This window comes from Heteronotia binoei, chromosome 2 (genome assembly GCF_032191835.1).
Source record: "Heteronotia binoei isolate CCM8104 ecotype False Entrance Well chromosome 2, APGP_CSIRO_Hbin_v1, whole genome shotgun sequence".
In the NCBI taxonomy this organism is placed as follows: Eukaryota; Metazoa; Chordata; class Lepidosauria; order Squamata; family Gekkonidae; genus Heteronotia; species Heteronotia binoei.
In genome coordinates, this window is record NC_083224.1 from 125,388,779 (window position 1) to 125,414,261 (window position 25,483).

The following is a 25,483-nucleotide window of genomic DNA, read 5'->3' on the forward strand; positions in this document are numbered from 1 at the left end:
TTTTAAAAAGACACTGAGAAATTCTTTGTAAATTTATTAAAGCAAGTACAAAAATACATATGCACATAAAATTCCTTTTGGTGTCATCTGACTTACAATTTATATATAAAGCCTACAGAACATACTTTTTTGAGAAAAAAAAAGCTGACCTTTACTACTAGAATGCTTGTTTTTGTAAATAAATTCTATATAGGAAAATATGTAGAGGGCAATTCATAGCACAGAAAATAAAATAGGAATTTGTTCACCTTCCCAGTGTATGCAATGCCTTCTGGAACTTGGCACTAAAGAGGGGTGTGTGTATACATATATATGTATGTGTGTGTGTGTGTGTGTGTGTGTATAGAATGCAGAACTATTTTACATGACAGTACATCCAGCATTTTTTAAAAAAAACAAACATTCTAAAAAGATACCCTGAGAGCAACTGCCTCAGTACAGCAGATTTACCGAAACAGTTTGAAGTTAAGGTATCAGCACTTCAGTTTAGGAAGATCCCCACATCGGTGAACAGACCATGCAAACATATCAACAGAGATGTCATTTGCATAAACAATTCTTGTGAATCTATGGTTTTGGCAGGAGTTTAGCAGTACAAGTTATGAGAGGTACACTAGCAACTGAAATATACATAGCACATAATCTCACCTGGCAGCTTATGTCATGCTTTTAGCAGGCACTGTCCGTGTATTACTAAAATGTAGTTCATACCCACCATTAGTGGAAGAACAGAAAGGAAAAGCAATTTTTAAAACAGAAGGAAACATATTTTATATAGGAACATCAGATTCTTTGTCAGTATTCCTGCAGCTTCCTCAATCAGGTTTCAAGTGAATGGAATAGGTGCAGTAATAGTGGCAGGGAAAGGTAAAGGTAGTCCCCTGTGCAAGCACCAGTCGTTTCCGACTCTGGGCTGACGTCGCATCATGATGTTTACATGGCAGACTTTTTTATCAGGTGGTTTGCCATTGCCTTCCCCAGTCATCTACACTTTCCCCCCAGCAAGCTGAGTACTCATTTTACCGACCTCAGAAGGATGGAAGGCTGAGTCAACCGTGAGCCAGCTACCTGAACCCAGCTTCCACCAGGATCAAACTCAGGTCATGAGCAGAGCTTAGGACTGCAGTTTTACCACTCTGTGCCCTAAGTAACACTTACATTGGTTATAGACAAGAAACAAGCCACAAACACTGAACTACATAAACCCAAAAGAAAGTTATATAAACTCCTGCTGAAATTAAGGGCAGTAATGAAATGGGATAGCTAATGCATTTCCACCAACTGGTTTGTGAGAGGTGCTTGCACCTGTAGTTAGTCATGTGACAGTGTAGCCCTAAATTTAGGTGAACACAATCCTCATGATTTACAGAATTTATATGCTGCCTTCTGCCCATTAATTTCAATGCAAATTTTGTATGCCCTCTGTTTAGGACTGCAGCCTTGCACCCAGATCTTAATTTTAGTACAACTTATTATGATTTGACTTATGCCAGGAGCAGAATGCCAAGTCAGCCTCTCAGAGAGCAGAGATACTAGAGTCTAATTAGAGTAGTTTAATCTGTACATTTTAAAGCAGAAAGTTTCTGATTTTTTCCCCTTTAGGATAACCCTATATCTGGAGATGTATATTTGTCATCTTGCATAGATGACAAGTATTTCCAGAGATAGACCCTTTTAAAATACTATAATAGAATTTAAGATAACTATTTTAATCTCTGATTAGCTGGTGCAAAGACTTAATTTGCTTGAAGTAGTGAGTCACATTACAGAAATAGTGTTTGAGAAGAAAATAAAGACATTAATGCACCCACTAGATTAGATTTTCCAACTGGGTAAGTCCAGATTTCATAATACAAACTTTACTACAGATAGATTCAAGAACACTGTCTGAAAACCACTATGGTAAAAACTGTTAGTAAGTTTACAGTGCATTGGGAAGATTCAGTGTACACAGTACTATGTACTGAATACTCCATGGGCTAATGCCAAGATTCATAGAATTGCGGGGGCAAGTTTTCTGCTATATGCTCTTGTGTCATAAAACTTTTAGTTTATATTGAGAAGAATTAGTGCACTGGCCCATTTCTTCATACAGCAAATGAAAAGCAGCTGTTTATGCTCTTAGGTAGCTTTCTTGCACTGCTACCTAAGATGCTCTGTTAAGGACTGAAGGAAGCTCTCCAAAGTTGCAAGCACTGCCAAGACCACCAACTTCTGAACACAAATATTACAATGCAGCTAGGGTTCTTTCCTCAGTCATCCACAATTTTCTTGAAAGGCATGACCAAAATTTTAGCATGTAACTAAACCATACACATGGCATGAAATCCAAAATGCAGCTCAATGTGGCTCTCATATTTCTCTTGGTGAAGGAAGTAATCTGTGAAGGAGTTAGTTCCTTGCATTTTCCAGATCATTGTTGCTGCTTCTGCTTGTTTACAGCCAGAGAAGAGTTCCAATTCCAGGCTGTTCTTTGCCCCAAGAAAATCCTTATGGTAACCATGATGCCTTATCCCACCCCATGTCCACAGAGTCCAGGATCTACATCCTGTCAGTTTGATCATGCAAATAGAGCCATTCTTCTTTTTCCATAATAGTAATGATGGCCAATTAGATTCCTCAGCCATATTCTAGACAGTGACTGTACAATGGTTCTTCTTATTGTTTTAGAACAATATTTCTCCCAAATGTCACCATTTGCTCCATGCCTCTTCAGATCACTGAACAAAAATGTTTAATGGGGATTATTTTTCAAATGCTTTGTAGAATTCAGATAACCACATATGCCAAGACCACCAACTGTTTTGAATGTAGTCTCCACAGCTGGGAGGCACATTGCAAAGTTAGACTGACTCACCATCTTGAGGTAGCTTACTGCCCCTACCTCAAAGGAAATGTGCTGGAACTGAAAACCATTCCCAAGCAGTACAGGCCTTCCTAGCTAGAATGCTGCCACTAGTCAACTACACAAGCTCACATGTGAAATTTATCAATGAGGGGACCTGCTTTTTAATGAGAAGGCACACTGCTTTTTCCACTGAGTGAAAGCTTATCTGTCTTACAGGTCAACATTATCAAGAGATACTCAACTGCAGATAGACTGGCTCAGGCATTTGGGTGAGGGAGAGAGGAGCCTTCACCTTGTCTTCTCAGAACTTCTCAACTACAAGGAGCAACTAGGCTCTCTCTTCTTTTCTCAGAGGAATGACACAGTAGAGAGGAGTGTTTCATGTAACACTTGCTACAGCCATCTATGTTCGTAAGAACATGGCTATGAGGGGCAGGGTATCTGAAAAAAAAAAATAACACTGGCCAGGGAGCTATTGTCCCAGTAGTTTGGCAGGAGGATTTTTTCTTTAGAGTTTAAAAATCAAAGTCTACAAGTAAAAAAATGCCTGAGTGCATTTCAATGATGGGCTTTTTCAAAAATTAAATTTCAAGAAAGGTTCCTGTACTAAACACTGTTTTCCTAGGAAGGCAGCTAGTTTATCTGTTTAAGCAGAAAGAGGAAACTCTGGGGCTACACATCTTTCTGACACAGGGAAAATGTGCAAGACTAATCAAGGGAAAGCTTAGTAGCAGGGAATAAATTTGATAACTTTAAAACTACCGTTCACATTTCTCATTCCTCCATGAGAATACTACTCAGACCCCTATTCTGAACAATGGGTCGACACTTATAATGCTCCCTGTCTGGAACTTCCACAGGGCAGCCTCTCTGAAATCTTGAAAGTATACTTAAATAACTGCTGAAGAGAGCAGTACTTGAATTTTTAATCCTGTGCAAAGGAACCACTGATTTCAGATGGAAACAGGTAAGCCCCATGTTAACCTTTTATTGCAGTAGCCAAAGGTTAACCTTATCATAAATTGCATTTTACTCAAGTTAACAAATTATTTGCAAGGAAATGCAGTAAGGCTCCATCTTTTGGGAAGATGAAGAAGAAAACCTGCTCAGAGCCCCAGTTGGTTCTGAAATATTTAGGACAAATTCTCTCCATGTGCAGTTTTTATCTTGCAGTGTCCTCTGTACACTCAAGATTATTAATACTGTATCACTAAACGCTGGTTTTAGCAACTGGTGTGTGCTCTGATGTGATAAACTTTTGTTTTTAGAAAAATGCTGTTTCTTACAGGTTTAAAGTTACCCAGAAACCTGTGTATTTCATATGCATCAATTAATAAATACCTAATTATTTTAAGGCAGCAATCTTCAGATTGTGCAAATGCAAAGTACCCATAGTATTCCATTCACAGACACTATATAGTCTAATGATTTGTCAGCAATCACTGCTGAAGAGCAACAGTTACTTTTAAGTAACCCCTTTGTCATACAGAGCTCTTCCCTTTAATGTCCATCTTGATGCTAGCTTCAGATTGCTTGTTCATTTGCTCTTCCGTAAAAGTGATGTAAGAATATACCAGGCTTCCAGCAATACTGCAAAACATATGTTTGAGATTAAGAATATCCATATTTTCAGCTGGCAGTTGTCTGTAAATTACACTAAATAATCAAACAGCATTCCAACATACAGAAAAAAAATCAGGAATGCACCTGTAAATTGCTTCATAATTGCTGTATGGTGTTACAGCACTTTGTTACAGGAACGATAAATTAAAGGGTTTCCATCATAAAATTTCCCTTTGCTGTATTTCTTCACATTATGCAATGGTTTTCTTTTTCACTTATAACCAATTCCAGTTAAATTTAGAAAACAAACAGTATTAAATAGGCTTATCAATTAGACAATTGTACAGAAGAAGATCAGCACTGCTGATGGCAACATCATAGGGGACATTGGCCATGTTTTTACTATAGAGTAAATAATTTTTGGACAGGAACCCAAAGAAAAGATCAGTTCAGACATAAACTGGTTTAACTATGGCTAGTTTGGTAAACCAGGATTCAGCTCAACAGATCATCAATTTTAGCTTGAAACCTCCTTCTCCACTAACAAAAAATAGATACCACTGCCATCCCAATCTGTATTACAATTGCTGACTGTTGACATGAAGTTTTTCCTCAATTTGCTTTCTATTGGCTGACATTCCTGCAGGGCTATAAATCCCCACCTTCCTTCCTCTAGGCTCTGACATTCTTTTCCTCATACTTAATCAGCAGACATTCTAATTTCCCTGGCACATAAACACACACCAACCACCTTCCAAGAGATTCACCCTGCAATGTCTGCTGAAGCTCACCTTGCATGCCAGTAGTAGCAAGATAGGCCAGGAGGGCAACACACTGCCCAGACACTGCTGATGGTGGCACATCCTTCCAGTCCTTTACCAGTCAAGCTACTACTGAAGATTCACCACTGAACTTTCTCAGCAGTACCATAAATGACAAGTAAAAGTGACTCAAGGTATCCCAGTGTCACAAGCACTGTCCACCTACTTCACTCTACTGGGACAGGTGGGCTGCAGAAGCAGCACCTCTGGTGCCCAGATGTGCAATAGTAGTACAGGTGCAGGGTGCTGGAGAAGGAAAATCACCCCAGCAGCAGCAAAACAGCTCTGGGAAGGGACCCACATCCCAGACCTGCCCTGCTGCCACCCACCTTTAGGTGATGAAACAAGTGGAGCTTCATTTGACTGCTGCATGTTAGAATGGAACATGCCATGGTCCCTGCACTTTTAATGAGCCAGTTTGCTGCAGAGGTTAAGTGTGCAGAATCTAATCTGGGAGAACTGGGTTTGATTCCCCATTCCTCGATATGCAACTCCGGGTATGACCTTGGGTCACACCAATGGGTCCAGGATGTAGCAACATGAATCCTAACAGGAACACCATGGACGACACACATTCAGTCTGTGATGTGCCAACTACACTGGCTTATGGTTGAATACTGAGTCAGATTCAAGGTTCTGGATATGACCTTTAAGGCCATGAGCAATCTGGGACCAATGTATCTACAGGACCACTTCCTCCACTATGTTCTAGGAAGAACATTACGCTCTACTGGTTGAAATCTACTGGTGATCTCTGGTCCCAAAGAGATCCAGCAGTCCTCAAGTTCTGGCCCCAACCTGGTGGACTGCTCTGCCAGAAAAGATCCCTGTGGGATTTTTTACAATTTTGCAGGGCCTGTAAAACAGAGATATTCCACCAGCTTTTGTCTGAGGACAGAAAGAGTTGCCAAGCTGGCATCCCTCTCCTCCGCTCCTTGAGGGGGTCTCCTGCCCCCTGATGCAGCATCCGGAAAACCAGATGCTATAATGCAAGAGCACTTTACTGAGACACCATCAAAGTTCATAATCTGTTTCTACTAAACTGGTTTTATTAATATTTATATTTTTACCTACTGTTGTACATTGCCCAGAGCCCAGCACCAGCCAGGATGAGGCAATTCATCAAGTTAAAGAAATTAATAACAACAACAACTCTCTCAGAGCTGTTCCTCTCAATAACAGTTTTTGGAGAGCTCTCTCAGCCCCACCTACCTCAGCGTGTCTGCTGTGGGGAGGGGAAGGGAAAGGAGATTGTAAACTGCTCTGAGACTCTGAGTGAAGAGTCGAGTATGAATCCAATCTCTTATTATTCAGAGTAACACGAGATAACGAACAGAGATAACTTCTTTTGAGATGTGGTAAAAGTAGAGCAAATCTGGTTTTAAATTGTTCTTCTGAGGCATCTCTGTAGCCAAAGTGGGCACAGAATGTTGGGCAGGAAAGAAGTCAGGATTAAGCCAGGATACCACATACATATTATTAAATAGCTAAGAGCAATTACAGTCGATGAACCAGCTTCACGTCCAAGTTTGACATAGCATAACTAACAATAGTTAGCACAGTAGGCTGTGTTCAATTAACTAGAGTTAGTTACATTAAACTATTGTTTTGCATTTATGCCTGAACTGAGCTACCAAGGAAAACAGGCATCCATATGGAAGCATCAGACTACAACTGGGGCACAAAGTCAGTCAATACTACAGATTGTTTGACTATAGAAAGCCAAAAATGCCCTTATGTAGATGGCACCCTATCTTTCAGACTGCAAGATGGTGTCACTTAAATATCAAATGGAAGGATTCTTAATCTCTAGTGTGGAAGGAGTCTCATCTAAAACTTTCTTCCAGCTACTTACATTTCATCTTGGAGCAGGCAAAACTGTTCTGTGCTACAACACAATGCTATCTAACTATGACTTGTATTTTTACCGGTGATCTTATAAAAATTTCTTTGACATTCATACAAGAATATATTATGAAGTGTAACTAAAAATCAGATTGTTTAGCCACAATAAGCTTACTCATTTCATATACTTTTAGAAGAAAGAAACAGCTTTATACCACTTACCTGATATTTAAACCTATAAAGTTCATCCATGTGAAAATATAATCACCTCCAAAGAACATTCCAATGTAGGTTATTAAGATATTCTACAAAGAAAAACAACAAACCCATTCAATACAAAGAGTTCAAAACAGCTGTTTGACTGGGATGGGGGGTTAGAAATGGTGTTAACTAGGTTGCTACTTTTTGTTCTAATCCATAGGATATATTTGGATGTTTATAACCCTGTTTGCTTCCCCAATGGAGATACAAAGTGGCTTATACTATCATTCTTCCCTTGTTCCATTTTATCCTCACAACAGCCCTATGAGGTAGGATGGCTGAGTGAGAGGGACTAGCCCCAAGTTACCAGTGAGCTTCTATGGCACAGTGAGGATTCAAACCTGGATGTCCCAAATCCTAATCCAGCAGTAAGCACTATACCATGCTGACTCTGAGAAAGATGCCACATACATGCCTTAACTCTGCCCTGGAAAGACAAACAGAAACCAGCAAGTTGCTGGTCTCTGTATTTTCCTAAGTATTCAAACTTTCTCCTTTCTTCTATACTCAAAGCTTAACTTTTCACCAAGAATACTGAGATGCATGTATATAATGTGAATACATGCAGTTTTTTCTGCATACACAAAAGTTTCATCTCAGGATAGAAATTCTTCTAGTCTAGAGTCAAAGCAACAAACCACATTTTCTAAGTGATCCTTTATTCTGCTCCATATTTCTTTTTTATAATGAAGCAAATGGAAGCCCTATAATGCATTACAACGGAGCTAATGCTCACAATAATGTTTAATTTTAACTGTTAAATTTAAAGTTTTATTAATTATGTTAATGTGTAAGTTGTTGTTAGCCGCCCTGAGCCGCCTAGGCAGGGAGGGCGGGATAGAAATAAAAGTTATTATTATTATAAGAGGTGAATCATGTCCTGTTAATAGCCCATGTTACACTGTGATGGGCCAAAGAGAAATAGTTATCTTTTAAATTTACTTATTTTGAAAGGTTTACCTTAATACAGCCAACTATTGTCGTTGTAAGAGCAGAATTATACTGTGTGCAAAGTACCGTTGAATACATCAGAATAAACCTATGAAGAAGAAAAAGTCAATATGTGAAGTATTTAAGATCACTGACCAGTTTCTAGAATACCGTCACATGTCTGTTAGTTTCTAGGATTCTTGCAACAACAACAAAAAAGCTCTTCTAGTAGACCTAAACCAGCAAGGCAAGAGTGTATACCCAGGACAACTTAGCACAGCTGTGTTGCACCTTCAACTGTTAGCTGACTAGAAGAGAGAACCTGCAAGGAACTTGAAGGGAGAGGCATCCCCTTTGCTTCCTTCCCTCTCCTGCCCTTCTCTATTAATGTTCTCCCCTCTCTCTTTCAGCCCCCACCCATTCTCTGGCAATCTTTGCTCACCTCCTTTCTCCCCTCACCCCCTTCCCCCCTCTTCCCAGACACCCTTCTTTTGGTCTGATTTAGACCACCACAGATCAGTCCACACCTGAGATGCAGATATATAAATACACTGCTGTAAACCAAATACACACTAGTGGACCACAAGAATTCTGTTAGAAGCAGAGCATACAAGACTGAAGTCATTCCACCTTTCACATGGTGCAGCCCACCTTTCACATGGTGTACTTTTCCATGGTGCAGCCCACCTTTCACATGGTGTACTTTTCCTTATTAGTAATACCTCAGTATTAATGCACACAGCAATTTTTTTTTTGCTGATAGATCTAGCCTGCTGTGCTTCATTATAAAAAGCAGCCATATATATCCACATGAGAATGTACACATCACAGGTTTTCTGATAAGTGTTTCTTGGAAGAAAAGCAAGGAAAGATAGTATTCTTACCCCATTATGCATGAGAGTGTAAACTGTATAAGAAAGAGAGTGTCTGCCCAGCCTTTGTATTCCATTGCCTGAAAACAGATAAACCTGGCATCTTTAAACAGAAAATTGCAGCACAGTGTTCTGTCATTTGATAGATAACTAACCTAGAAGCCTGAGAAATCAAAGAAAGGATTCATACCCCAAAGAAAGTTACATGCTATTTAAAATATGACTTATATTCTGGCAAATGCAAGCTACTGAAATGCATGTACATAATGTGAATTCAACAGAGGAAATGAAAGCGGGGGGTGATAGTTGGAGACAAACTATAGCAAGATTGTTTTATGTGAATCATGGGACTCCCATGTCTGTTAGCCGCCCTGAGCCCGCCTGGCGGGGAGGGCGGGATATAAAAATAAAATATTATTATTATTATTATTATTATTATTATTATTATTATTATTTAAGCATGTTTGTATTTTAAGTTAAAAAATATCTTTTATTGTGTTTGTCTGTGCCCTTTATAAAGTTTATGACTATACTACCTGGCATTACATTTTATGAAACGTGGCCTGGCCCAACGGAGTCCCATTTATGTCAGATCTGGTCCTGATGAGATCAACACTCTATCTTAAATATAACCTTGGTAATAACTATGTTGAGGAAACAGCACTTTATGTGAATACCTGATGTTTCACTAGTGTAAACAGCTCTGTTCATTACAAAAACGTGTTACAAAGGCTGAAACATCTGAGTTAGAAATTTTGCCAGCATATGTTCTCTTGTCAAATCTGATATGTTAAAGAAACCTACTTGTCTATGTATTAGCATAGATATGTTAAAGAAACCTATGAGTGGACTTTGTTCACCTTCACTTCTAAGAGCTTTCCAGAGCAGGGGGGGAAAAGTTTATTCAAAAATTGGCAGCACAAATTGAAGAATAATGAGGAACTAAAAGCTCAAATGATAAATTTAGATTGGTGGACAAAAGTACAACTAGAGTCAAGATATACGAAAGACAAGGCTTTGAAAGGGATCAGAAGACCCTTGACAAAATCCTTACTGGCTCAAATAATAAGATGACTAAAAAGATTTATGCCACCCTGTTGTAACAAAAAAAGCAAGATGAGATAGTAAAAGCATGGTGAGGTGGGCCCAGAACCTAGGTTATAACTTAGAAATAGAAAAATGGGAGTAAATTTGGTGAACAAATATTAAAATAACCAAGTCAATCCCATTTAAAGAGAACATCTATAAGATGTTCTATAGGTGGTATATTACACCAGTCAAGTTGGCTAAAATGTACCCAGGTTTACAAAATGCCTGTTGGAAATGTAATAGTAAGGAAGGCTCTTTCTTTCATTTATGGTGGTCTTGTAAAAAGGCCAAAATATATTGGGCTATAATTCATGAAATATTACAAAAAGTATACAATGTGATAATTTAATTTAAGCTGGAATTTTTTTTGCTGAATATTATGCCAGAAAATGTTAAAATGAGTGTTAGGTATATATGTATTCATATGATAACAGTAGCAAGAATCAAATTTGCAAAGTACTGGAAGAAAGCAGAACTACCAACTAAATCTGAAGTAATCTAAAAAAATTCTGAAACAGCCAAAATGGACATTTTAACAGATCTTCTGAAGGAAGAAAGCAAATGCAACATGCTTGAAACATGGCAACCTTTTTATTTATGGCTAGAAAACTGCAACATAGAACATTAAACAAACAAACAAGGTGAGGAAATTAGTAGAGTCAATATTGTATGTAGTACATTATGGAGAACTGGGTTTATTAGACCAAACTGAAGAAGATCTATACTATGATATGTATTTGAAGAGTTAACATTAATTTGGAATACTGTTTCTTTTCTTTTCTTTATAATATTTCTGTTATTTTTTTACCCTAATATCCCCCTCTACCCCTCTTACTCTTTCTAAGAAATCAATAAAATATTTAAACTGAAAAACAGATGTACGCACGCACACAATGTCAATACAAGCTCCGCAGTCTAGAACGGTGCTAGCTTTCTGCCATCTATTTGATTGGGCCATCCGTTTCAAAATGAGCACCACACAAACACAGTGTAAGGCCTTTTCTTTCTCAGATAAAGCTTCTCAAATGGATTGTGCCAGTTACGCACAGCTGGTTTCATAGCCAACCATTTAGCTATGATGTACCCAAGCATTTGCTATAGTGATCAAACTGTAAGTTACTCAAATACCAAAATACAAATTTTAAAATGACCACTATGCTGTACCTCTCTATGAAACCAAAGTGTTTCACCTAAGTATACATTTTACTTCCTATACAAATTTTAAAGCTAGGCATTAATGCCTCTTCACGTAAAAAGAGAAAGTTTATTTTTGCAACTACCAGCATAATCCATAGTCAGCGCCACCCCAAGGGTGTATGGTGCTCCAGGCAGTCACCCCCTGCCGATGCCCTCCTGCAGTGCTGCAATGCAGCGCCGCACTCCGTCGTATCCCCCCAAGGGCACCAGCTGCCCATGCCTCCTCCACCCATCCACCGCTGCTGCCACTGCCCACCCCTCCTTTCTCTTCCCTTCCCATTGCCTCTCCCCGCCCCCCCGCCCCGCCCAGCGATCACAGTGCACCATGCCTGGGCTGTACCAACCGCGACCAGGCATGTATCTTATCATTTGAAGACTGCGCTGGAGGCTTCTCCTCCAGCACATTCTTCGAAAGATAAGATGCATACCGCTTCCCGGCCAGCAGGGCCCAGGCGTGGCATGCTGTGATCACGCCGGGGGGGGGGGGAGGCAATGGGAAGGGAAGGGAAAGAAGGGGTGGGTGGCAGTGGGCAGAGGAGGCAGGCAAACTAGGTGCTTGCCTGGGGCACCGCGAGGGGAGCCCAATTTGGCGCATCAACCCTACCAGCGCCCTAGGCAACCATCCAGTTTGCCTAGTAGGCGAGTCGGCCCTGTCCATAGTATAATTCAGAGTACACCTGCTTAGGATTGTTCTCCACTTCTACTACTACTAGAGTACTAGCATGCCACTTTGGGTTTACAGTATGACTTTGACACTGCAGGGATATGTTGACCTGACAGCCACAGCAGTATTGCTGTGGTATTCTTAAAATCAGCAACAAAATGCAACCTGTTGTATATCTATTTATAATATGCTTACTAAAGCACCAGTGGGAAATTGCTAACTGTGTCAGTCTCAGTAGCTCCTTTGGGATGGGGAAAGAATTAACAGTGGTCTTAGGCTCTGCAGCCGCATTGCTCCTGTAACACGTATGGGCAGTGGGGAGCAACAGTATCCACAAACACCGTGGCTACAGGACAATAATTGTTTAGAGGTTTCACTGAGCTTAGCTACAGCACATAATTATAACGGATATCATGGGCATTTCGGTGGCAATACTGAATTCTACACTTCATTTTTAAAAACATACCAATCAACATAAGTGTGGCATCTGTGATTTTAAAAAACAATCTCACCTTTTGCACATCTCCTGTGAAATAGGCTATGGCCAAAGTGGGAAGAATCATGAATAGTGCATTGTAATAAAGAAGGCCATATTTTCCTAACTCCTGGGGAAATGAAAAAAAAAATGTATTTATCTTGGCTGAAAAAATAAAGACCCAACATACACAGAGAACTACACAAAAACAAAGCTTCATCTTCATACTTTGCCCATGGCACAAATTAGCAGTGATAGAATATGTTGTGCTAGCTACACATACTAACACATTAATACATACTTTAAATGAAAATATAAGAAACAAAATCATATTAATTTGACTATCAAAGAACTTCTCTGTCACTTTCTTACCCTGTTTACCCCTCTACTGACACAGCAATTAAAGGAAGACCCATATACACTTTGTCTGTGAAATACTGGTAACTGGACTGCTGCATATGCAACCCTGGCTCCATAGTAACTGTGATTAAGTAAAATAAGAGTGCCATGCTATGCAGAGTTACACCTTGTAGTGTAATGGGCTTAGAAGGATGCAAGTCTACTTAGGATGGCACTGCAGCATTCAGCCGTGTGTTCCTTCATCACAGCCCTTCTCCCTGCAGCAAACGAACCTCTCCCCTCTTATCAACCAGTTGGTTTGCATTTATGAGAACCAATATAAAGGCTAACTAGGATTCCTTAAACCCAGAATATGAAACCAAAACCCATGTTTTCAGACCCTGGATTAACATTAGCTCCAGCTGTCTTAACTGTAGTTCTAGTGCAGACTACCTGGGAAGAAACACATACAGTTTCAAGGCTGGTTCTTGATTTGTGAACCATAGTTAGGAAGGATTTCCACTTATCTACCAATTACTAAAACCAATTCATCATTTAGTTAACTAACACTCTTAACTTAAACATATATGGTGCTGTAACTAATAGTGAGGCAATTATGAGAACCCTGAAACTAACTTACCATTACAAAAGACTGCACAGGTCCAATTGCTGAATACTTCTGTTCTAAATTCTTCATACTGGCCCATAAATCTGACTCTAAAATGCTTATCTTAATTCTAATGCTAGTTCCATTTTTTTCAGACTCCTTGGCTAAATGGTTTTATAGCTGAATATGCTACCTGAAACAAGAAGCCAACCACAATTGTGGCTGATCATTGATGGAACTGCTTGGACCTCAATCTGAACCCATATGACCTTTCACACATGCATGCCATAGAACAGGGGTCCCCAACCTCATGGGCACCATGGCACCTGCCAACACATTTCCTGGAGCCTGCCAACTATTTTCAGACAGTGGTCAGGGGCAGGTGAATCTACTGCCCAGCAAGGCTTCTCATTGACCACTGGAGCCTTTATTAGGTATGAAGATTTTTTAAAACGCTGCTTGAGCAACAACTGATTCAACAACACAAGGATTTTCACTGTGTGAGTGAAGGTAAGCTGTGGTTGCCATTTTGTGGCTAGACCCCCCACTCATGAGGCAGCCATTTTGTGCCTATGCCAACTACACTGTATTAGAATTCCAAAGGCTTAAAAAGGTTGGGGACCTCTGTATTAGAGAATGCCTTGTTTAATGCCTCTGGCCTCAAGAACACACACCCATACTGGAACCAAGCAAGAAATAGGTAGCCCACCAATAACCAGTCACCTGTCAAGAAGAGCAGGATGGATCACTTTTTATATTCTGAGTTAGGGTTATAAAGACTAAGGATGTTTTGGACAACCACCTTATGATGATTGGTGAATGGTGGAAAATGTAGGGACTCAAGTCCCATTTCAAAAGAACTACTCCCAGATGGGATGCAACAAGTGGAAAGGTTTAGCCTGCTCTGGGCAGGGCACACAAGCCAATAACCAGGAAGGAGAGAAACTGAGTGAAATCTACATCAACAAGCTTCTGTTTCAAAGTTCCAGCTTTTCTTGTAGACACGAACCACATTTTTGCAGTTTGATTCAGTTCATGGCTGAACCACAAGCCAAACCATGATATACCCGTTCATGAACCAAACCAGTTCCTATCAGTTTATGAGTCATTAAAGTTTAAACTTCTGCTTTCTGCTCCCTGTGGCATTCCACAAGGAGCAGACATCAGGGGTTTCCAAACAGCTGAGTGGTGGGACCGCTGCTCAGCAGTTTGATTTAAATGGCTCTGAGCTATTTAAACCAACAGCTGCTCTTCATAAACTACCATGAACTCCATCAAAATTTGAGGAAGTCTGCTGAGGTTCTTCAGTTCATGAACATTGCTTCATGAACCACCCAGAATCCAGTCCCTGCTGCTCAGTTGTTTGGAAACCCCTGCCTTCTGTTCCCTATGGCTTTTTGCAGGGAGCAGAAAGCAGTGGCTTCAAGCCATTTACACAAAACAGCTGAGCTGTTTTTCATGAAGAGCCATGCATTGTATCAAAATTTGTGGGAGTTTGTAACTGTTCTTCAGTTCATGAACATTACTTCATGAACTATGAAATAGCCAAAATTTGTGACAAACTTTAGTTCATTAGGGTTTGTAGAATCTTTCGGGCTCAAGTGCCGTGCCGTGGTACCAGTAGAACCTAGCACTTGAGCCCGAAAGGTTCTACAAACCCTAATGATGTTACCAGCCATGAAAACCTGAAATCTTTGAAAACTTTAGTTCATCAGCCAGTTTATGCCCAACCTACCCATTCCTCTGAAAGGAATGTCAAGGCAAAACCAGTGGTATGTGGAACTTAGCTAGCCTGTTCTACTTTTTTCCTTAGTTTTCTTTAACACTTGCACTGTTCTTCTGATATCATTCTGCTGTGCACCTGTGCTCTTAGTAAACAGAGATGCTTGTTAGTTGAATAAAGGGTTTTTTTATTTTGAAAGATCTCAGACTGTGATCAAAGCTCTTACCTAAACACCTAGCTATTTATCCATGCATAAAGTAAATCACCTGACCAGGCTAGAGAGTTAGCAGGCTTGGAAGTGGGGCGTGTATAACTTGTTTTACACACAGAGGCAGCCTCCAACAGTGATTCTAAGTGCTGACAGGAAGGGAAGGACAAATAAGGTTAAGTGGTGGCAGAATTCTACCCAAATGATCTGGAGGAGGAAGTAAGCGGATCTGAGCCCCCTCACACAGATTCCTATCACCTCTCAGGTGAGGTGAGTGGGGGAGAGGGCAGTGACCTATTAGTCTAGAGAGCCAGAAAAAAACTACAGGTGCAACAGAAATTAGCATTTTGCTTGCTAATTTCTGTAAAGTATGACAGAAAGAAGTGTGATACAATAAAACAGGGGTGGCCAACAGTAGCTTGCCACATGTTTTTTTGCCTACAACTCCCATCAGCCCCAGCCATTGGCCATGCTGGCTGGGGCCGATGGGAGTTGTAGGCAAAAAACATCTGGAGATCTACCATTGGCCACCCCTGCAATAAAAGGTGAAGACTGTTTTATACCATCCAGTTTACCCACAATAACGGGTTTTAGCTCTCTTTTTAGTGCTATCTCATTTATGTGTTTTTAATTTTTATGCCTTGTGATCATGATTACTGGCTTTTCTTCCTCTTTAATCTACTTTGGTTTCAAATTATTTTGTATTCTGTTTTTTAATTTTGTTTTGTAGTTCTATTATTCAATGTCTTGTCTTATGTTGAGCTTAAGACCATTAGTCAAGGACGCTAATAAATAAAAGGAAAGGAAATTCTTATCGTTTTAATTGTATTTTAATTTTTTAGTTTTAATATGTTTATGTTCACTGCCTTGTGGACCCTGACTGGGTGAAAAGACAACATAAAATGTTTTAAATAAAATAAAAATTCTGAGAAATTAAACATAATTTTGATTAAGACTCTGAACACATCAATAGTGCCTAGGAACTAATACATTTTCTGAAATAAAAAATTATTAACATTTGCCTAATTACTAATCAATCAGGTCAGAGGTTTTTTCACTATGAAACAGAAAAAGAAACCTACCTTTGAATCTAGTTTCTGTTTTACATATGCCCCATTTGCAGCTGTCAAGACATCATTAATCAATATAAAAATATAACCTTCTAGATCAAATGCCAGGTCAGAACTAAGGAAGAAAAGATTTTAAAAGTCACAGAGAAAGTATTACACTTAGAAATAACAAATAAGCACAATCTATATACAGTGCAGGTTTCTGTACAAAGTTTTTTTTAATCTCCCATCTACAATTGCAGATGGGAGGACTTGCCATTTTGCCAAGGTGAAAGCCCTCCATTGACTAGATACCTCCAAAATGGAGAGGTAGGGTGCTGGGGCAACCACATATTTTAGCCTCTCTGGAGATAGGAAATTTGGGGTATTATTGCTATCCCTTTGGTGCTCTATATCAAGCAATCTTTGTTTGATCATTGATCTTGCTTGATCATAACCCCTTTGTAAAACAAATTCTAAAGAGAAGTCCATATTCTGTAGTTTAGAGTAGATGGCCCTCTCCCAAAAGGATTGAAAATTATCTTGCAGGACTAAAGCTGTCAAACCCTTTGGGTTGTGTACTAATTTTAACCAAAAGTGTACTAATTATAACCAAAAGGCTAGACTTACTCTAGCTTCCACTTTAACCAACCCTGACTCGAGACGTAGACTGGCATTAGACACATATCTTGGAACCTGGAATAAAGCTCTCAAGACTTTTTCTAGAGGAGCAAAATGGGAGGAGGAAGTATTATCCCATACATTAATTGGGGCAATGTTTTTGCCAAAAATAACCGTAAAGCTGTTGGTATATACATGCCTCCTTTGTTACGAGCAAATTTAAGAATGCCCTGTGCATTTTTCCGGTCAATTGATGCAGCATAATCATGATGGGCAGTTCTACTCCCAAAGGAATGAATCATCACCCCTAAATATTTAAAATAGGATACTTGTTCTAGCCTATGGCCATTGATATAACAAGACCTTTTTTCCCTACTTTTGCTGAATGATAGAATTTTAGTTTTATTATAATTAATCTCTAGTAGGGTCTCTTCACAGTAGGAGCTGAATGCCTTGAGTGCTCTTTTCAGACCCACTGGGTTTCTGGATAAAAGAACCGTATCATCAGTAAATAGCAAAGCTGGTATTTTCCTGTTTGCTAAAATAGGGGGGGGGGGGGGGTGAGTGTCAACAGAACTTATGCCGCTAATCAGATTATTAATATATAAATTAAACAACATTGGTCCTTGTTTTACTCCTCTAGCTGTGGCTACCACATTAGAAAGTTGTCCAGCTCTGTCACATCTAACTCTAAGGGATGTGTTGGAGTAAAGGGTGCATATAAGATATAATAGCCTCTGGTCTATATTCATAGCTTTCAGTTTTTCCCACAACAAGCCCCTGGATACAAGGTCAAAAGCTGACCTTAAATCAAGAAAGGTGGCATACAATAAGGCTGACTTACTGGATGCAAATTTCTCTATTAGATGTTGCATCAATATACAATGTCCCTGTGGACGTACTCCAGGAGCTCAGAGGATTTTCAAAAAATCTTTACATCAAACAACCTGCATATCAGTTTGACCTTCTAACTATCTTATCATATACCACTACTTTGTTTTAACAAGCTTATGCTTAAATTCAAGGAGGAGTGGCTAATTACCAGCTGCTGGAGTCTGATAATTTTACTGACTTTCTACAGCACAGCTCAGCATTTCTTGCTTTATAATATTTAATGCAACAGCAGCAAGTTAATCAAAAGAGGGTGCTTGGTATTTTTAAACTACTAGGACGTGATAATATGCACGCTGTGGAGTACGGAATTCTTTTTTATTAATTACCTTTTGTTTAAAGCCTATTGCTTATCTACATCTGACGCAACTAACGATTTACTAAGACAGTGACCTTGCTATTAGAGTGCTACTGTGTATGTTATGACTAAAGGAGGGCAAATTAAGTCTCTATGTTCTCCACTGGGTGACCAGCATGTGAAGCAACTTATGTACAAAAGCTCACAATACCCAGTCATTTCATGTTTTCCTCTCAGTCTTAGGTTCAAAGCATTGACTATGAGATTTCTGTAATGAACGTCAATAAATCAAAAGTAGGTTTGCAACTTACATACACACACCTGAACAACCCCTGAACAACATACCAAAGATTGCTACAGCACAAAAATTGTCTCCAAATTTTGATGCAATGATTCAAAGCAAGAGGTGTCAGTTATCAGAAACTGTTAAATAAACAAAATATTTCAAGAGTACTAAACTTTTAAGCTTTACATTTTATGACACATGTAGCCCAGCCCGACACGATATCATTTATGTCTGATCCAGCTCTCATTACAAATGAGTTCAACGCCCCTGCTTTAGAGTATATTTTAGCATAAAAACTATAACAAAATGCAAATTACTTTTTTTCAAAAGCCCTGAATCTTACCTTGCAGCTACAAATGCACCAATTATCATTGCAAATACTGTCATCTGAATTCCCCAAGAAAATTTCTTCCTGGGAAGGAAGAAAATCAAGAATTTTAGTAGTACATGATCTCTTGAAAGTTAATGAAATAAAAACAACCAAGAATTCTGATACTGAAGGGTGGGTATAAACGTGTTTCTTGGATGTTTTCACGCAGTTGTTTGCACTGGTGACGAAACCGCGAAGGTGACATGAAGACTCTCAAGATTTTGAATGAATGCCTCAAACACAATACAGCTGATACATGAAGAGCTGCTATGGAGAAACCTGAAAGCAGCCCATCATGCAATACTTGCCATATAAGAAAATGTAAATGTTTGAGCAGTGGACTAGGATCTGGGGGACCTAGATTCAACTCACCCTCTGCCATGGAAACCTGGAGGGCCTCACACAAGAAATTCCTTCCCCTATTCCCCCCAACTTGGAAGGGGAGAGAAGAGTCTTTAATATGGCCTTGAGAAGAGAATGAAGGGATTCTCACTGCAGTGAACTATAGAGTGAAATACATTTACATGCTCCAATTATTTCTTTTTGTGCTGAGACAGCCTGCTCCAAAATTCAATGAAACAATATCATGCTGCACTTTGAAGTAGGCACCACCACTTCAGAGTTCAGCACAATGTAAGAAACCTCTCTGGAGGGGAGTTTTCTCATCTTGCTGATCTTTGAAGCAAGCTGCCTGCCTCTTAGGGGAAGGGGTTCTCCAATTATTCTGAGTTTGAGATGAAAACTCAGCTCATCATTAGAGACTGTGTTCACAGAGGACTTTGGTTTATAAGCCAAGACAACATTTATAGAGCCAACACTGGTCTAATTCTCTTCCTTTGTTCATATAGCATAAAAGCACATCTAGTTCCATCTGCAAAGGACTTTTTCAAGGGGTTGACTCACAGCCATGCTGCAAAATCAAGATAATGGGTCAGATCTGAGACATTCACCAATTCAACCAACCTCTGGAACCCCTTCAGTAGACTCCCTCCCCTTTTGCTGCTTGTAGGGGTTCCCTCCCCCCTCCCCCACAGTAGCATTTCAGGGAGTATCTGGGGAGGAGGAAGTAAGCAAAAAAGTCATGCTCTGTTGATGGGAGTGCTTTCTGTCAGCAAGCCCTGATGCCTTGAGTTGAGAGATCTACAGCAGGGGTGGCCAACAGTAGCTCTCCAGATGTTTTTGCCTACAACTCCCATCAACCCCAGCCATTGGCCATGCTGGCTGGGGCTGATGGGAGTTGTAGGCAAAAAACATCTGGAGAGCTACTGTTGGCCACCCCTGATCTACAGTACATATAGCACAGGCTGTACGTTCAATATGTTCCAGCAAGCAGAAGTCTACTGCACCATCTCGCAACTCACTTGAGTAAAATTCCTTCAGCAAACATTGTAAACAGAATAGAAAACCTTCTCAGGACTGTAAACATTGGCAGGCTGAAAGAAAAAAATCAGAAGGGGGGTAGTTTTTGAGAAGGCCAAGCACACACATAAAATTAAGACTTACTGAATAACAATGTACAAGCTATTTTAAAGTGTTACTCCTGGAAATTTTATGCTAAAAAGTTCTGTATGAATGAGCAACCTTGCTTCTCTAGTTATTCCACTGGGCAAGTAAGGTTCTCAATGTATAAAATACCATGATAAAAGTTTATTTACAGCACCATCCTAAGATGAGTTATACCCTCCTGAGCTCATTACCTTCAATATACTTAGAAGACTGTAACTCTTCTGAGAATGTTTATTGCTAAAACTGGTACCTGCTCACATCTTTAGTATGCAAGCCTCATATTTCTTTTTTAAACAGCAGAACAGCTGGTTTGGTCTTCTGAAGTAAGTATAGTTTTTCACAGTTTAAATATAGTCCACTTCTAAGAATGGCTTCATAAATAGCATGCCATTGTGTTTGTATTAAATAAAGCTTTAGAGACAAAAGATATCCAACAATAATTTATCACCATTTTTTTTAAATTGAGGACCTAGTTCTTGACATTTATCCAGTCAAAATAATCCCCCCCAAGGAATTCTCCAGCTTTCTCTTTGTTCTTTGGCAGCAGAGAGAACGATGCCACTAAGACACAAACAGCAAACTGTTACTGGAAACATGAAATAACAGTGTCTTTATCACCATGTTCATAGTAGGTCTGCAACAAGGAACAAAGATAGCGCACTAAATAAAGCTGTTATTTTATTTTCATTTGCCAGAATCTTAGTAGGAAAATAACCATATTTTGCTTGGATTGTTCCTTAGTCATGGCAGTGTGGAGAGCACAGGAGGAAGAATAAGAGTCACAGCCTGATGCTATACACGTTTGCTTGAAATTAAGTCCCACAGGGTCCTATTCTCAAGTCATAGCACACAGAACTGCAACCTACAGTACCTTGCACACTGACATTATGAACAGAAGGTCCTAGCAGCTGCAACCTTTGCAGCATTACACAGTGATCAGTAAACTGTCTCAGTGTTTCCATGATTAGAAAACTGTCACATCTCCAGAACTATACTTATCTTCTAAAAACTTTACTTCAGAAAAATTTTGATTTGTGTACCACAGCTCTATTTGTGCCAGATAAGATCGACACAGGGATTTTTTTTCTTTACGTGAAGGATTAAGGAAAAATATAACTTCACTAATAGATAAAAAGTTATCCATACTTTAGTTTCTTTGTGCTGAACAGTCCTGTGATTTGGTTCCCAAAATAGAGAAGAGGTAGTGGAAATGTCTAGAAAATTATAAGGATAAAAGAACACTGAATCAACATAGCATTATCTAGAGATACAACCATTCATATGATTACATAGTTTTGCAACTGGAACACTTTTTCTGGATATGTAACATCTCCCCCAGGAAACGGACAATGATGCTTTATCTGTAACACAGTCTCTGCATGTAGAACCAGTGTGGTTTTGCTGCCTCAGAACATGAACACACACATCTTTTGATTTCTCAAGACTGCATTCAACTTAGCAATACCATTTGAAGAAACAAAGGATCTTCAATTACATCAAAACATCCTGTCTTCACAGTAGGCCTAATGCAATGATATGGAATATGTATTTAAATTTGATGACGGAATGTAAAAAAAGACTTGTAAAAGTGTTAAATCAGGTCATTCATTCCTACACACAGGACTCAGCAACCCATTAAATGTTATACCTATAACCCCATACATATAAGTTTCACTCGGATCTCAGAAAATGGGAAGCCCACAAATGAAGATGATGAAAATAAACCAGATACACATGCTTACACAGAGATAAGTCACACTGAGATCAATATGTTCCTTACTAGGTAAGCATGCATGGGGTTCACCATAAGGTTGTAATTCTATATATAACAACTGGAAGTAAATTCCAAGACTCAGTATAATTTACTCCCAGGTAAACTTGTAAGTGATTGTATAATAATATATAAAACTTAGAAATATTTACAAAGGGACAAACTTGACCAACATTAATAGCCTATGGAGACAATGAAGCACAGGGTTAGGGGAAGGATTACAAAGGTGAAGAAAAAAAATGAAATAATTAAGGAAAAGTGCTCCCCAAAGAACTCCCCCCCCCATTTTTCTGTTGGAAAAAAAAATCAGGGATCTAGAACACTAAAAAGAAAACTATGGGGGTTTTTTTAGAAGGAGTTAAATCAATTTATGACATTAGACAATGATAGTTCCTACTTGTTTATGTTATTTATAGACTGCCTTTCTCACAGGGACTCACACAGTCAATGCAATCAACAAAATGGGACATTCAGCAATCACACACACTCTACCACCCCCAATCTCCCAGACCGAAGAGGTGGAAAGGTAAGAATTAGCAATTCTAGCAAACTTTCATTAGGGTGTATTTTACAACTGAATCTTGGAACACCCTAACCTCAATCTATAAAAAGATCCTATGAGCAGTTCAAGAGAATTGGCATTTGGGGAGTTTTCCTTCCATTTTATTGGCTGCTATCCTATCCATGAAAACCATGAACATCAAAGAAAATACTTTTCTTTAAAGTCCCAAAGAAGCATTTTTCTGTGCTTCAGTCTCAAGATCATCAGAGCATTTTTTTTTTTTTGCCATCAAGTTGCAGTTGACTTATGGTGATCCCATAGGGTTTTCAAGGCAAAAGACATTCATTCAGAGGCCGTTTGCCGCTGCCTGCCTTCATATCACAATCCTGGTACTCCTTGGAGGTCTCCCATTCACATACTGACAAGGGCCAACTCTGCTTAGCTTCCAAGATCTGACAGGACCAGGCTCACTTGGACTGTCCAGGTCAGGGCCATAGGAGCATACAGCCACGGAACCCAAATAACACCCTCCAGCATTATACTATTCAAATTCTGGGATAGGTGAGCAGCTTCCTACTTACTCCAGCATTCAAGACAACTGCACTCTAGAGTTAGACCTGCAAGGCTCAAGGTTAGGTGAGTGAGCTACCTTCTGAATCAACAGTGTCTCACTACAGCTATTTTCAGGGGTAGATTTCTAATATTTTATTTCCCTGCCACATGCAGTTTCTCACAGACCTTCTAACTAATATTTCCACCAGATAAACCCTTCAAAGCCTTTGCCAATCAGAAACTATGACAGTGTTATCAGATCACCTTGCATTTGACAGAACAGGGCACTGCCAATGAAAACTCAGGCACAATAAACTTTAATGTGCAAGACCCTGTCTTCTTGTTGCAACAGACTCACAAATTCCTCATCTGGAATTTCGGCTTAGCAGAATAAATTCTGTGAAGATGAAATTCTAGTCTTTTGATATTATCAAAAGAACTTGCAGAAGTTTGCTCTAGTTTGTGCAAAGTACCTGAAGCATACTTTAGAATTGTTCTACATTGTTTGTGTTCTTCCTGCAGGATAAATACAATGGAACAATTTATAGCTCCCTTCCCTCCCCCAGCTCAAACACACACAATGCACAAGAAGGTCCTGCTTCCCTTAAGATGATTCACAGAGGGTTTATAAAAGGGGAGAAAACATACACCATACCTTTCGAGGTATATTTCTGTCAAAGTCTGGAAACTTCACCACCCTGAGTGCCTTTCCCACCCAGAGGACAACCACTGTAGCCAACATCTGTGAAAAAAGCAAGAGAGACCACTGTTTTGACTTCCTTCACTCCCTGCCCTGTTAAGTACTATTAATGAAGATTCCAACTAACCTGACCTAGTCCCACACAGAGCGAGGACGGAAATCTACAAACAAACAAATTCAGATTAGCAAAACAGCACAAAGCTCTCTTTCTCAGTGTAAGAAACATGGCTGATGCAGGCAAGAGCAGCATACCAAGTTCCACATAGCCTCGAGTGGCACAATTCCCTGCCCAAAATGGAAGTAAACAAGATCCGAAGGCATCAAAAATGTCTCTGCCACTGGCAACCAACGCCCCTGCATGTCCAGTCCCGACATGTCCAACAGTATTTGCACAGTGGTTGCATGGCATCGGTTGCTCAGGAAGTACACACACGTACACACCGAGCGAATGCCCAAGACTGAAGAGCGAGAGGCTGCACTTCGGCACGACCAAGTGGAGCGGTCTGCAGAACGCCAGCGACCGGGAACAGGGCAAAACCGGAGGGCAGCACTGCCTGTTCTGGGGGCTGTGCTGCAAACATTCGGCCTCGAAAGGGGTCGCTTGGCCTACAACTTGCTTCGGAAGAGCCCCCAAGCCGGGCGCCTTCGAGGAGTTCTGGCTGCTCTCCCTTCTCCAGCTGGGTCAAGCCTTTGCAGAAGCCGCGCGTGAGGCGCCTCCCAGCATCTCCGGCTGTGCACGGCGAAAGCCTCGCCCTGCCTCCTCGGCACACGAGTTACTGTGTAACTCGTCGGCTCTGCCCCCAATTTCCCTCTGCTGGCGCCGGCAGCAACGAACTTTGCCCTGAACTCGCTTACCCGTAGCCGGTGAGGACGCTCTTGTTAACCACCACGATGAGGAAGGAGCTGAAGCCGTAGAAGGCAGCGGCCAGCAGCTTGAGGCAGACGGTGAGGCTCGGGGCCGCCGCCATGCCCGGCTCCTCATCTCCGCGAGCGGGGGCTGCTGGCGCTGCTGGCGCGGCGGCTGCGAGGGCTTCTCCTTTCACCCCAGCAGCCTGACGTCGGTGCGCGGCCGCCGACATGGTTGCAAGCAGAACGTCAGGCGGGGCGGGGCGGGGCGGAGCGCAGCACGGCGGGACCGGCAGGGAGCCAGCAGGGGCTGGGCCGAGCCGAGAGAGGGATGCGCCCATGGAGAGCGGCTGCCGCTCGGCGGGAGAGATGGGCTGCGCCTTTATTGGGGCAACGGCGGGACTCGGTCTCCGAGAAGTACCCAGGAAAGCTTTGCTGGTGCGCTTTCCGGAGGCGCAGTCAGATATAGGCGAGCCAGCGCTCTGTTGCTCATGAACCGAGTTCTGAAGTGGGAAAGGGCGGAATATAAATTAACAAAAAAAATATTCTACACTAAGAATAAGGCGGTTGTGGAGAAAAATAAAAGGGCTCTAGAAAGAGGCTCTGGGCGAGTGCCCCCCCCCCCGTCTTCCCTCCCAAGAGAGTGCCC

At 40.5% G+C, this 25,483-nt stretch overlaps 1 protein-coding gene across 1 annotated transcript; it reads right to left on the reverse strand.

Moving 5' to 3' along the window:
- Positions 1-21: 21 nt before the first annotated feature.
- SLC35D1 (solute carrier family 35 member D1) lies at positions 22-25,097 on the reverse strand. The gene is made up of 12 exons (XM_060231985.1): positions 24,844-25,097; positions 24,116-24,149; positions 23,944-24,030; positions 21,610-21,677; positions 20,319-20,390; positions 18,931-18,999; positions 16,525-16,627; positions 12,603-12,695; positions 9,153-9,220; positions 8,299-8,377; positions 7,300-7,382; positions 22-4,438 (listed from the first exon to the last, which is right to left on the reverse strand). The coding sequence occupies exons 1-12, from the start codon at positions 25,065-25,067 to the stop codon at positions 4,330-4,332; spliced, it is 1,089 nt and encodes a 362-aa protein (XP_060087968.1). The 5' UTR covers positions 25,068-25,097; the 3' UTR covers positions 22-4,329.
- Between the last annotated feature and the right edge of the window lie 386 nt (positions 25,098-25,483).

Bases quoted from the DNA above. Each gene is read 5' to 3' on its own strand.
- SLC35D1 (XM_060231985.1), bottom strand. From the start codon at position 25,067: ATGTCGGCGGCCGCGCACCGACGTCAGGCTGCTGGGGTGAAAGGAGAA. The intron at 24,150-24,843 runs GTAAGCGAGTTC...GTTTGTTTGTAG, and splicing joins AGCGTCCTCACCGGCTACGG to ATTTCCGTCCTCGCTCTGTG. The intron at 24,031-24,115 runs GTTAGTTGGAAT...CTTTTTTCACAG, and splicing joins TCTGTGTGGGACTAGGTCAG to ATGTTGGCTACAGTGGTTGT.